The sequence below is a fragment of the Ceratina calcarata genome, unplaced genomic scaffold, assembly GCF_001652005.2.
Source record: "Ceratina calcarata isolate Rehan_Ccalc_2016 unplaced genomic scaffold, ASM165200v1 scaffold369.2, whole genome shotgun sequence".
NCBI classification, from domain to species: domain Eukaryota; kingdom Metazoa; phylum Arthropoda; class Insecta; order Hymenoptera; family Apidae; genus Ceratina; species Ceratina calcarata.
Genome location: NW_017160008.1, coordinates 952,208 through 964,794, shown reverse-complemented (window position 1 = coordinate 964,794; position 12,587 = coordinate 952,208). Strand labels below are relative to the sequence as shown.

Genomic DNA, 12,587 nt, shown 5'->3' with positions numbered 1-12,587 from the left:
TAGCTATTTATTATTAGCATTATTCTTCCGACGTCTGATTTCTTTTTAATTATAGGAAATGCGTTTTTCTAAGGTACATAACTTTTGGGATTGACTGTATAGCCAATACATGCTTAAAATATGACACATACTCATAACTAAATTATTTTATTACAGTCTTGGTCATTAACATGTATTGTAGTAATGATATCAGTAGGCTTATTCATGTTTACCTATAAATCAACGCAATTTGAAATTTTTGGATTTGTCATCTGCCTCCTAGCATCATTTTCAAGCGGTATTCGATGGACAATGTCACAATTAATAATGCAGAAATCTAAATTTGGAATGAAAAGCCCAATTGATATGATGTACTATATGCAATTGTGGATGTTAGTACCTATCACACCTGTGATGCTATGGTTTGAAGGTAACAGAACAGATTCTAATTATTTTATGACATTTTATTTTTAAATTATAAGTGAACTATATGCCTTAGGACCTCAGGTGTACCGTGATTTTATAACAATAGATTGGAATGATATTCAGTCTATTTCGATGACTGTAACTGCTGTACTTGGAAGTGCTATTATAGCTTTCCATATGGAAGTTATGGAATTTTTAGTTATTACATACACGTCTAGTCTTACACTTTCTATTATCGGCATAATTAAGGTAAATTGAAATATGCTTTACTTTCGAAAACGCTGTATCGCATCAACTAATGAATTTTTATTTGTCTCTTTGTAGGAAATATGTATTTTAATCTTGGCTGTTGAATGGAAGGGTGATCAAATGAGTGGTATCAATTTTCTAGGGTTGTTAATGTGCCTTTGTGGAATTATAATTCATACCGTTAAGAAAGTACTCTCGAGTAGAAATAAAAAAGTTGAGACTTTGGAAATGCAAGTAAATTCTCTATCGAGTAATAGTCTAAAACACGATGACGGGATCGATACGAATTTTCCTTTGTTAACGCAGAAATCGACGTCGCTAACAAATCTTTTAAACGCGGAATTCAGTTCGGAGGAAGACGACATAATCAAACACGATGAGAATTCTACTCAAGTACTGTCTAACATATTGCAACGTAGGGAGCAGTAGAAGTCTAAGTATTCGATATTCAATGTGTGCATTGAGATGAAGTTTATTTATTACAAAAGAGAGAAGGAGTCATTCCATGTCCACTTATATATGCTGTTTACCGCATTTGATATATATTTTTACATTTACCAATGCTTTTTTACGTAAAGACTTTGTCGATGGTTTCTATGAATTTTAACTATAAAATGATTTTCAAATTACTTTTTCTATGTCATGTCATGAAGTAGGCAAACTTCTATTTCAATATTTATTTAAAAATGTTAAATATATGAACAGTAAAGAGAAAGTTAGCAAAGTAAAGTATAATACGTATATTTAATGTAAAGAAATTTATCCTGTAATTAGTATTTCTTACTTGCAGTCTGTGTTATTAGTTCCTTATCAGAGGCTAGCATAATATAACAATGTTACCGATAGTACTTTTCAAATTTTTTTCCGATCGTGTATATCAGTGTATATATAATTAAGACTTCCGAAAACGCAGCATAATAATGGATATTAAAATTAACATTAAGTATATAAATATGTGTGTTATAGATTGTTATTAATTACGATGAGAAAGTATATCTAATTAGTAACAATTCTTTCACCAAACTTTTTTGTGATAACTTTTCTGTTAGCTATCTTTTTTTGTGAAATGTATAAATATACATGTCATTTTGTATTTATATTCACGAGCTATTTCGTCACGTGGTACGTGATTTTAAGAGATCGTAAAAAATAATTTTGAATTCTACTAAACAATGTTTTGTATTACTTGATGTTTATTTGATCTTATGATACACATATTGATTTGTGTAACAATATAAATGCACTTGTCGAAGAAACTTATTTAACGTATAGATCTTCTCATATTGAGAACATCGTAATCTTTCATTTTATAATTTTAAAGTATTCATAATAAATTTTGCATACCTAAGTACGCTATTATTATATTATTTACTTAACACTTAAATAACAAATGTTACGGAATTTAGTTATTATAAGAAATATTTGATAATATTTAATTCCTAGAATTCTATAAATTATATTTAAACGTAGTCTAAGTATATAGTAACACATCTTATATTTTATCATTATGTGTGAGAATAAAATGCAAGATAATATTCATAATTGTCATATATGAAAACAATGTATAAATAGTGTAATATGTTTCTCGGTTTGAAAATTAATGATTGGAAATACGTGATGTGCTATTTAATTTAATGCTAATCACTTGAATTCCTGCACCTCGAAATGATGTAAAGCATTCATTTTTTTTATATACAAATGTATTACCATGATAAGAATAAATATGATATATATATGTATATGTATATATATGTATCTATGTAACAAAATCTCATAATTATTTTGTAATAGACTAATAAATAATTAATTATCTACGTGAATTAATAAATAGCTCTGTCGATTCATTACTTTGTTTGTTTAATTTGATTAGTCTTTTTAGATTTGGCTTCGATTCTGTCTTCTAGTTTATGGATCAAATCATCTAATTCCTCCTGTTCATAACAAAAAAATTATGTTTAATTAATAGATTGCGTACATTCGCACTCGTCAGAATTTGAAAAGCGTATATTTACCTCGCTGTACGTATACATCAAGGTGCAATGCTTCAACAGCTGTTTCTTCTTGTTAAGTAATTGCAATGCATGCGACAAACAGTAAACGCTATCATCCTGTGAATTGCTAACTAACGAAACAAACAGATTAGCTCTGCAAGTTTCACATTCAAAGTCTCCGTCGTCTTCGTTTACTCTTTGCCCCTTCTTTCGTTTTCCGCTATCTGGCAGAGGTAATCTCTCTCTGTTCATAAGACCCACGAGTTTTAACTGCTCACGGCAACTTATTTCTTTGTCACGAATTCTAATTACACTTGGCATAATCTAGATGTATCAATTATTTATTAATCTTGGTTTATCTATAGTTTTTCGTACGTAATATGATGATTAATTCTAATACTGACCTGTTTTAATACATCTATATGAGATCTAGAATCATTAATAATGTTAAACAATAATCTCTCAAAAGAGAAGATCGATGGTTCGCAACTGTCTTGTATATCCTAAAATGATAGTTCCATTGTACTGTTCACAAAATATATAATAAAAAGTCAGAAAACGTTATTCTACTTACTCTAAATACTTGTTCAGCTGTTTCTAGCCAGGATGATTGCGCGAAGTAAACGCTTTCAGACACTACGTAACCAGTACATATGCTTGACGTAAATGCTTTAGGAAATACAATTATAAATTGTCCTGGTTCTTGGACAGTCTGGCACAATGATACCCCGTTCCTAACTAATAACTCGGGAGGTACCATTGCCGTGTCCGATGGCAGCCATATAGTCTTATTCTTACAGTAACGTGGAACCATCTTTGATAGAGCCTCTCTAAAATTATTGTTGTGTTCGTCCGGTATTCCATACCAGATCTTTTTAGCACCAGTGTGTAAATATTCTATCCAAGGAAGGCCATGAGGATCGCGATACCAACAGCACGCGCTGAACAACATACCCACGTGGAGTGTAGGTACCGTCACGCCTATGAATAAAATTATTTCATCACAAAAAAGTTACAATTTTAATATAAGTTTGAAAACGTGCATATTTCCGTACCCATTATGGGACCCAAAGCTCTCAAGACAGATCCAGCATTATTGGTAAGTACTTTGAGATTCCACGGATGTCTGGCAAACGGACTGTTCTTAGCAACTGAGAATCCGAAGCCACGTCCACTTGAATCAATGCTCGCGGCGTGTACACAAACATGTCGTCTTCTTTCCGCGACGTGCTTCCAGAATGCGCTTTCAACCTCGTCGGCGGAGGCACCTTCGGCTTCGTTTTCAGTCTTCTGATTCTCACCGAACCACATACGTTGAGTGTTCCGCGCGATGCGATAAAAAGCATTCAGGGGCATGTTTCTACCCTGTAGAATAATACAGTTAAGAAAGAAATACGCAAAATTGCGACAGTGATATTTCTTACTTTTACAATGCATTCTTCGATTTCATCGGAACTGTCCTCATCTTCGTCGTCTTCATTTTCACTTACTGACGCGTTTTGCCTCTGCAAAACTCTACTTTCTTTTTGCATCCATTCAGACTCAACTTCATTGAATAATTTGCCTCGTTCCTCTGAATATAATTTTTTTATGTAAATTGTTTTTAAGAAATATATATTGCTTTTATACTAATATGGCTTTAATATTTGCGAATAAGTACCTGGAGACAGTGTATCGTATGGTAACAAGTATTTGCAATAAATATCATCCAATTTTGTTACACGATCTTGGGCAGATTTTGGTATCTTCATGCCATCGGCTACCTTTTGCCATTTCTTCTTTTCAATTACTTCCTTTAACCCGCCTAAGCTTTGAACTGTTTGATACAGGTGAGGTAAATCTACCTCCATACCACCAATCTGTAAAAAAGCAACATTGAATTCTGACGAATACACTAAAAACGAGATTCAAGAGACGACGAAAGAAATGTTTACCCATGGTGGATGAGTTAATGTTATACTTTGAGTAGCTAAATATTTTTTTATAGCCATCATTTCTTTCACGTTAGGACCCCACCTATGAAGCATGCGATGTACGTACTGATTATAAGCGGTAAAACGCATATCATCCGTCACTTTACATTCCGGCTGAAAACAAAAGAAAATCACATTAAAATGTGCTACAATTTTATCTATAAGAAAACGTGCATTTGAATACGGATTCTACCTTGAAATTCGGTGGTGGTATAACTCTGCATATACCAAATTTTTCTGCGATCGGTCTGATTTTATCAATATATTCCAAAGGATCCTGAAAATCTTTCTCACTAGGATGAAAAGTTGGCGCCTGGACTAAATGCGCCTCTTTATTTTCATCTTTTGCATTCGGAAATTGTACATTATTAGTTGGAGAACAAATCTCGGATACTTTCTGCTTTGCTTTCACCTGACATCTACAACATTTAAATTATGCAGTGAGACGATTGACAAGGATTTTTAAGTTCTTCTTACCGTTTCCCATTCTTATTTGAATCAATGGAAGTCTTTCTTTCTCTAGAAGTTTTTGGAGATCTTAGATACTTTTCTTGCGTTGCATTTGATGCAGTTGCGACATTTTGTCTGGTCATCATCTGTATGGTGCTTTCACTTTTTTTTGGAGAAGATAGCTTAGGTTCAGAATCGGATTTAGGAATGATCGGTGCTGTGTTTGATGAAGTTGATGGCATTGAATGATCGGGTGCTACAAAGGTGGAATTTGGTGGAGTACGTGTCGTAGGCTGCACTGTGCCCACAGGAGGGCAGCGAACAACTGACGACGGAGGTTTCGTAACTAGTTTCGCTCTTAGAAGGACTTTTTGATTAGGTCCGGTTGGTCCCTCGGTACCAAGCTTTACAGCTACACCTTGAATTAATTGTTGCCCTTGAATTAAATTTGGACCATTCCTTGTAACCGCTTGCAAAGGTATATAAAATAGTTGACCATCGTTTTCATCGTCGTTTTCATTATTGCTATCAGTCTGAGTAGATATTTCTGTACTCCTCTGTTGATTCGCGTCTCCCTCTCTCGTTTGCTCTTGTGTCTGTACACTGTTATCAAGATTTACTTGTACGGCTATGGAAGTGCTACAGCTCACATTGCTCCAATTTGTCGTTAACTTATCCAACGGTAAAACTTGTATATTAGCTAACGTAGCAAAGTTTTTTGGCAACTCAAATTTGTTCACGTTCAATGCTGCGGTCGATGTATTCTTTACTTCTACTACTTGGTCGTCATTGTTCAAAGAAATACTAGGATGGTCACTAGTCGTTGCCATTTCGGAATTATCGTTCACTTCCTTCTTCAAAGGTTTATTCATTTCAATCTCAGATTTCTCAATACTTGAAATGTTCTCAAATTTAATTATATTATTGTCCAATTTATTTGTATTAGTCTCAGACTTATTTGTATTATTTTCATTTTTAACTGCGACAATCTCAGGTGAGTTAAGAGGTATATTTGATTTATTAGATTCACGAGCCTTACGTCTAAAAGGAGTGTTAACAGGATCTTCTGTGTCACTCTCAAATGCATAAACGCTACTTTCGTTTTCTGGAGAAAATGCATTCGCGTTCGGAATCGCCGTTTTACGTTCTTTAACTTTTGGTAAAAATGGTTTCCTTGGTTGAAATATCTTTTTCTCTGTCAGTTTCTTCTCGCCAGAGCCATCCACCAAGTTTTGTACAATTTTTAATCCGTCGCATTCTTCACCAGAACACGAATCTTTACTTGATTTTATATTTCGTCCTTTATTAATATCTTTCAAATCTATTTTACTAGCGAACTCATTTTGCTGTTTCATATCAGATAGCAGTTCTGCTAATGGCAGATGTTTATTAAGCGTAATTGTACGATCTTTCAAATTAGATTTTTCTGCCAACTTACAAAGCGTAACATTGACTGGTCTCACCAAGTGCTGAATTTTCGTTGAAATCGACAAATGTGAAACGTCAGCCTTCTTCTCGCAAACCTCATATTTAAATGTAGACACGTTCTCCATTTCTAACTTGCTTTCCTCTTTAGCGAGCGAACTTTCGTTCAACCACTTTTCAATTTGTTCAGTGGACATGTTTACTTTTTCTTTCCTCACATGCAACGCTGCCAACGACATATCGAGAATATTTGCAGAAGGAGTTTCCGTTTTGTAAGGACATTTCTTGTCAGTATTCTGTATCTCTGTGAGATGTTCCACTTTATCCGGTAATTTTGATTTAATTTCTTTTTTCTGGGTTGATTGATCATCTGACATGCTCACAGTCGTAGCAAGATCTGTATTCACCGAAGGTTCGTTAGTCGACAATCCTTTATCTTCCTGTTTATTGGTCGCATTAGAATCTTGTTCATCTTTTACTTTAGGCTCCGATTTATTTCCGGTATTCTTCGCGGTAAGGAGATTAGCATTGACATGCGTCTGACAAGAATTCAGTACTTTGGATATAGCCTTCTTCGAGAATCCCCGAAAAGATTCCTCATCGTCAGATATTTTTGGAACGTCCGTCTTCACAACAGCTCCGTCTGAAGGTTGTTCAACTTTTTCTCCAACGTCATTATCATTATTTTTACTAGTACTTTCCTTTTGTTCACTGTCATCCTTTTTCCTTTTCAATTTGTTGAGTAACATTCCCAGTGTCTCTTCATCAGAATCCGTACTCTCGTTCACGACAGCTTTTGTCTCCTTTTGTTTTACTTCGTTAGTTTTCTCAGATATTGGTTTGTTTAAACTCTGTTCTCGTTTACGTTTCATTACGAATTTTTCTTTATTGAATCTCAGATTATTTTGAAGCTGCGTTTTTGATTTCACAGTATTCTGTATCTCCATTCGTCCGACGAGATTTTTAGTAGAGGATCTAAGAGCACGATTCGCAGGTTTATTTAATTTTCCTAAACTTCGTCTTGTAACAGGTCTCGCGTTACTAGTTTCATTCGAACTAACAGATTCTTCGTCGCTGTCAATTTCGCAATACTTCAAAACCCTCATTAATCTTTTACCCTTAAAAGCCACTTTACTAGTCTTAGTCTTGTCCAAACGTTTGTTCGATGTATTATTCGCAGAAGTAACTTTACTCTCTTTATTTTTATTAGCTGCTTTTGTTACAGATTGTTTTACTTTAGTTTTAGTTTCGTTTTCCGCTTGACTAGCTTTACGCGTATTTGGCAATTCTGGAAAACTATCCACTGACACATTGTCATCATTTTCCAAATCAGGACTAACAAGTTTTCGTCCGAGAATTTCCATGTACACCGCAGCTGCTTCTTTTGTCTTTCTTGTTGGTCTTCTGCAAATATTTTTAGGCGAAACCGTGCCGCTATGAGAACGCGTGATTCTTCTCGTTTCTGGTTTACTTCTCGTGCACATGTTCTTTTGACCGGCCTTTTGAACAGTACGTTTCGATTGTGATTTCTCTGACGGAACTTCTTCCTCTTCCTCGGAAGTGGAATCTGTGTTTGATGTGTCGCTAGCTTTTTGTTTCACTACAATCTTCTTCTTTGGTTTCAGAACAGATTTCACGTTTGGAGAAACTTTCTTTCTTTTATCCGAAAGCACGCTACTGCGTAAGCCAAGCCTCTTAGTCTCGACCCTTGGCAAGAATTTTTTCGGTGCCAACTTATTCGCAGACTTCAATAATGTTCTCTCTGTGCAAGACCTCGTCCTCATAACTCTCTTAAATTTATCTCTGATCCTCTGCTTAGCGAGCCGTTGCTCTTGATACTTCTTTTTAAGCGCCTGTACGGTAGATGATGTACACTTAAATGTAGTAATATTATTTTGTATTTCGTTCGGAGCTTTCTTTTTCTCAGCAACGACAGGCTTTGTTTTGGTAACATTCTTTTGACTTGAATCTGATTTCTGACATTCAGCAGACGTACTAGTTGAAGATGCAATCTTATCTGTTGACGTCAATAGTGGCTTGGGATCTTCTTTTTCTTTCTTATTTCCAACATTGAAAAAATTTAAGCTTGGAGGTAAAATTGATGTACCTAAATAAAAAATTGCATCAATTATTGTGATTCTAAAACATAATTAAAGACGAAATAAGAATTTGACTACCTCTGAAGCATAAAAATGTGAGGAAGTCTTCTGTGTTTGGTCGCTTGTGAGTTATTAGTTCTGTTATAACTGCAGGCTTAGACTTCTCTTTATCTTTAATAGGAGTATGCGAGGAATTAAAAACTGTTGATGCACCCTGTGCAAACTTTCTTTGTGCATGCACTTTAGTCCTATAATAAGTAATAGATGAATAAAAAATATATATTAATAAAAAGAATGATCTGTTCATAAATATTATGTACTCATATAGTTAAGTACTCAAATTTCAATAGTAAATAACTATTAATTATGTAAATAAGTTTATTTACCTCTTAGGAGATTCTGAGAGTGGCTCCATAAGATCCACCAAATCTCCTTCTTTTCGTTTTCTTTTATCATTTCGATTCAACACCATGTTTCGGTTTTATTAAAAGACGTTTCTAGAGGATTTATAAAACTATGATTATCAGCACTTAAATAATGATAATCAAGTTGTTACCTGATCGATATCTTCATTTTTATAAAAATAAAAGAATTAAAAAAGATTAAGAAATAGTAGACAACACTATATCGCAGGACCGAGTCCTAACGTATGTGCATAAAAAATTATTTACTGCATAATAAAATTGGAATTCAGTAGTTCACGTTCTCGGACAGTCGTCCGACAATTCAATACAGTCTATCCGAAGCAGATAAATTAAAAGGAACGATACACAGAATCACTTAACATCTGTTCCCTACGCTGAGGGGAAATACTTATAAAGAGTGGCAGCCTTATGGGACTTGGTGTCCCACGAAAAAATCGGCAATTTTTGACGCCCTCTAGAATATGTGGCCAGCGGAGTAAGAAACAGATAGCAAAACACTTGACGGTGCTAAACCGGCCATATAATAATCTTGTACACGTTACCGACAAATCACCGTTACATTACCGATAAAATAGTATCATAAACGAAGTATAAATTTCTTTTCGTTTTCCTATACAGGCCGATATTCAGAATTCAGAGTCGTTACTTATATTTAAGGTCGCTTTAATCATTCGCTTAAGTCCCTGTTACCTGTACAAGACAGGGACTGGAAATATGGGATAGACAGGGATAACTTAAGAAGATCTTAAATATACCGGTCATTGATTTCTCAAGTCAAGTCTCGTCCACATTGCAAGCGTTCTACGCATTCTGGTGTAGTTGAGTCGGTGTCCGTTCCTTTCCATGATGAGTATACATACATATATATACAGGTAGGTACCCATGAGGTACCCAAAACGATTCTCGTCCCCGATCCACGGTCAATTCCATGGGTCTGGGTCTGGTCCATGTCGAATATCCTGGCATATTCCGACCTCGACACAACATTCCCGACTGATTGATTCTCGACTTACACTGCTGCCACTGGTACAGTCCGCTGTTTTTTCGGGTGCATTTGAGTGTTTACATTTTGAAGTGTTCACTGAAACTATGCACATCGAATGCATATTCAGATTTTAAATATTAATTATACATCGATTAAATAATTAGCGAATAAATTTTGTTACTTCATTGAGGTAGGTGTAAAGTTCTCGCGTACCATGCGCTTAAGAGAACATTAATAAAACATTGGCAATTCGTTATTTCAATACAAGTGACCTGGGATGTCATTAGCGACAAATTTCGCAATCCGTTCATGAATATTAATGATTCATCAATTATAACAACTTTCAATGAACAAGTACTATTTCTGATGTAACACACAGTCGTTAAATTTTTGTTGTACATATTAAAAATTGGATTGGTAATAATTTGACAAGGTAATTCGGATTAGTGCTTATAATATTTAGTTATATAGCATTACTTTTTGTGATTTTCAAACAATTTACATATATACCAGTGAAGCAAGTTGCCATACATTACATTGAATTCCCTCTTGTTTATTAAAGTGGATCCAAATACTTTTGGTTCTATGTAATTGGATATGATAGTATGCATGCATTAGTAATTTCACTGTTAGTGCTTGCTCTTATGTAGTTATGTAATCATCTTTAATTATAGATAGTCTATTTCTAAATAATACATCATGAACAAGACTGGACCACCACCACCTTATGAACCTCCACCATATGCACCACCACCATATGCACCAAGTGGTGTACAAACAATGGGGGGTGTTCTACCTGCCAGTCCTTTCACGCCTGCTGCAGCCTGTATGTTTTTGATTATCATGGTTTACATGATTTACAATTTCGTTAATTAAGAGTTATATTTAGAAATGCGTTTTTGTTATAGATACGAGTGGACCGACTATTGTAACAACTATTGTTCCTCTTGGGCCAGGATCAACGCACACAATTTGTCCCCAATGCCATGCTGAAATAGATACTACGACGAAGACGGAACCTGGAATAATTGCATATATATCAGGAGTCGTGATTGCTTTAATGGGGTGAGGCTGACTTTTTAAATGGGTGTTAATTTGTTACTTCCTACGTCTTATGTATAATGTTAATAGATGCTGGCTGGGATGTTGTCTTATTCCATGCTGTATCGACGATTGTATGGACGTTCACCACACCTGCCCTAGCTGTAAATCTTACTTAGGACGTTACAGGAGATAAAGTAATATCGCAATTAACACTATTACCATGATATATTAACCCTTTGACTACGGCAGACTTTGGCACGCACTGGCCGTACGGTACGGTACGAATTCATTCGAGACGTCCACTGGGTACGGCGAAATTTTTCGTTAGACATGCATTTCTGAGGAAGTATATTAAAATATTCAAAATACTGAAATTTATTACATTAAACGAATATTACTTGAAGTGAACATTAATTTTAAGCTTTTTTTAAATAACTTTCTACATTACTCTACATTACCATAAGACCAATTATAAAATTTTAAAATAGGCGGAACAAGCGAAATTTGATTTGGACGCCAATTGGCGCCTACAGTACCGGAAAGCCAATGTGTTTCGGACGCCAATAGGCACCAACAGTAGTCAAAGGGTTAATACATGTTATTATCAATGGCCACGATATTAGTATATCTATTGCATTTCGACAAAATGTGTAATGGGTGGTCTTCAATTTTTTATGAATTGTGAAGTATACATTGTCAATATACAGGGTGTCCCAGAAAAAATGTTAGAGCCGAAAATGGGTGATTCTGGAGGTGTTTCTGGACAACAATTTTCTTTTTTGAATTATTAACGAAAAATACTGACTAATGAGAGCACGCGTAGGGCTCACGCCGAACCATGGGTAGGTTGGCTCGTGATGTCTGGCCGTGGCTTAGCGTAGGCCTTACACGCACTCTTACTGGTCAGTGTTTTTCGTTAATAATTCAAAAACCCTATCTCATTTTGCATTTTGGCACAGGAAATTGTTGTTCAGAAACACTTACAGAATCACCCCTCTTCAGTTCTAACACATTTACTGCGATACCCTATATTTCGACGAGTGTAATTTACCAGCTTTAAACTTGTTTCATGTGACATTTTATAATGCACAATGCTAGATTGAACATTAATATTAAGGAAGTGCTTTCAATCTCATTTTTGTAAAAAGTTTTATTACTTAAATGAAAAGGTTCTCGATTTACTACTTTATACGCCAATTTTTAATATTTTTCATAAAATAGTTGAGCGGAATGTACAAAGGAGGGTGAATCTTCTTAGTAATACTTAAACACAAATGTTCATGTGCAACAAATAGATACATACATATTTGTGTTCCTAAACGTACATGGAAATATGAAACGTTGTTGTACATGATATTTTTTGTCTGGTATATATATTTTATATACACGAACAAATTTACAGAAATAAGCTTACAGAATTTGTATTTCTTATGGTATTTAATGTTTGAGCAATTATGCAATATTGAAAATGCTAGGCATTGCTGTTTACTTATAACAATTATAAAAATTTATACATAAATACTAAAATTGAAATAAATGTT

At 34.7% G+C, this 12,587-nt stretch overlaps 3 protein-coding genes across 9 annotated transcripts in view; 2 read left to right on the top strand and 1 right to left on the bottom strand.

Moving 5' to 3' along the window:
- The window catches only part of LOC108625688 (solute carrier family 35 member C2), a 6,491-nt gene extending 4,092 nt beyond the window's left edge, over window positions 1–2,399 (top strand). For 2 of the 3 annotated variants that reach the window (XM_018025879.2, XM_018025878.2), the window contains 3 exons: window positions 157–409; window positions 479–654; window positions 730–1,083. In XM_018025879.2, the coding sequence (XP_017881368.1) occupies window positions 157–409; window positions 479–654; window positions 730–1,083 (783 nt within the window). Of the gene's footprint in view, window positions 1–156; window positions 410–478; window positions 655–729 lie in introns of all 3 variants that reach the window. The other variant, XM_026814180.1, reaches the window with a different exon arrangement.
- A 47-nt stretch (window positions 2,400–2,446) lies between these two features.
- Jarid2 (Jumonji, AT rich interactive domain 2) lies at window positions 2,447–9,875 on the bottom strand. Of its 2 annotated transcripts, XM_018026018.2 has the most exons (13): window positions 9,149–9,875; window positions 8,979–9,089; window positions 8,671–8,840; window positions 5,096–8,600; window positions 4,812–5,037; window positions 4,580–4,732; window positions 4,306–4,504; window positions 4,070–4,218; window positions 3,701–4,010; window positions 3,220–3,626; window positions 3,050–3,148; window positions 2,667–2,969; window positions 2,499–2,585 (listed from the first exon to the last, which is right to left on the bottom strand). In XM_018026018.2, the coding sequence occupies exons 2-13, from the start codon at window positions 9,062–9,064 to the stop codon at window positions 2,499–2,501; spliced, it is 5,694 nt and encodes a 1,897-aa protein (XP_017881507.1). In that variant the 5' UTR covers window positions 9,065–9,089; window positions 9,149–9,875. The 2 variants fall into 2 exon arrangements, with proteins under 2 accessions (XP_017881508.1, XP_017881507.1); XM_018026019.2 differs by lacking the exon at window positions 9,149–9,875 and having other exon boundaries at window positions 2,447–2,585; window positions 8,979–9,064.
- On the top strand, window positions 9,815–11,785 carry LOC108625695 (cell death-inducing p53-target protein 1). 4 transcript variants are annotated; one of them, XM_018025895.2, is made up of 4 exons: window positions 9,815–9,889; window positions 10,677–10,828; window positions 10,911–11,067; window positions 11,134–11,785. In XM_018025895.2, the coding sequence occupies exons 2-4, from the start codon at window positions 10,702–10,704 to the stop codon at window positions 11,237–11,239; spliced, it is 390 nt and encodes a 129-aa protein (XP_017881384.1). In that variant the 5' UTR covers window positions 9,815–9,889; window positions 10,677–10,701; the 3' UTR covers window positions 11,240–11,785. The 4 variants fall into 4 exon arrangements, with proteins under 4 accessions (XP_017881384.1, XP_017881381.1, XP_017881382.1 ...); XM_018025892.2 differs by lacking the exon at window positions 9,815–9,889 and adding an exon at window positions 9,896–10,043; XM_018025893.2 differs by lacking the exon at window positions 9,815–9,889 and adding an exon at window positions 10,050–10,192.
- Window positions 11,786–12,587: the final 802 nt, after the last annotated feature.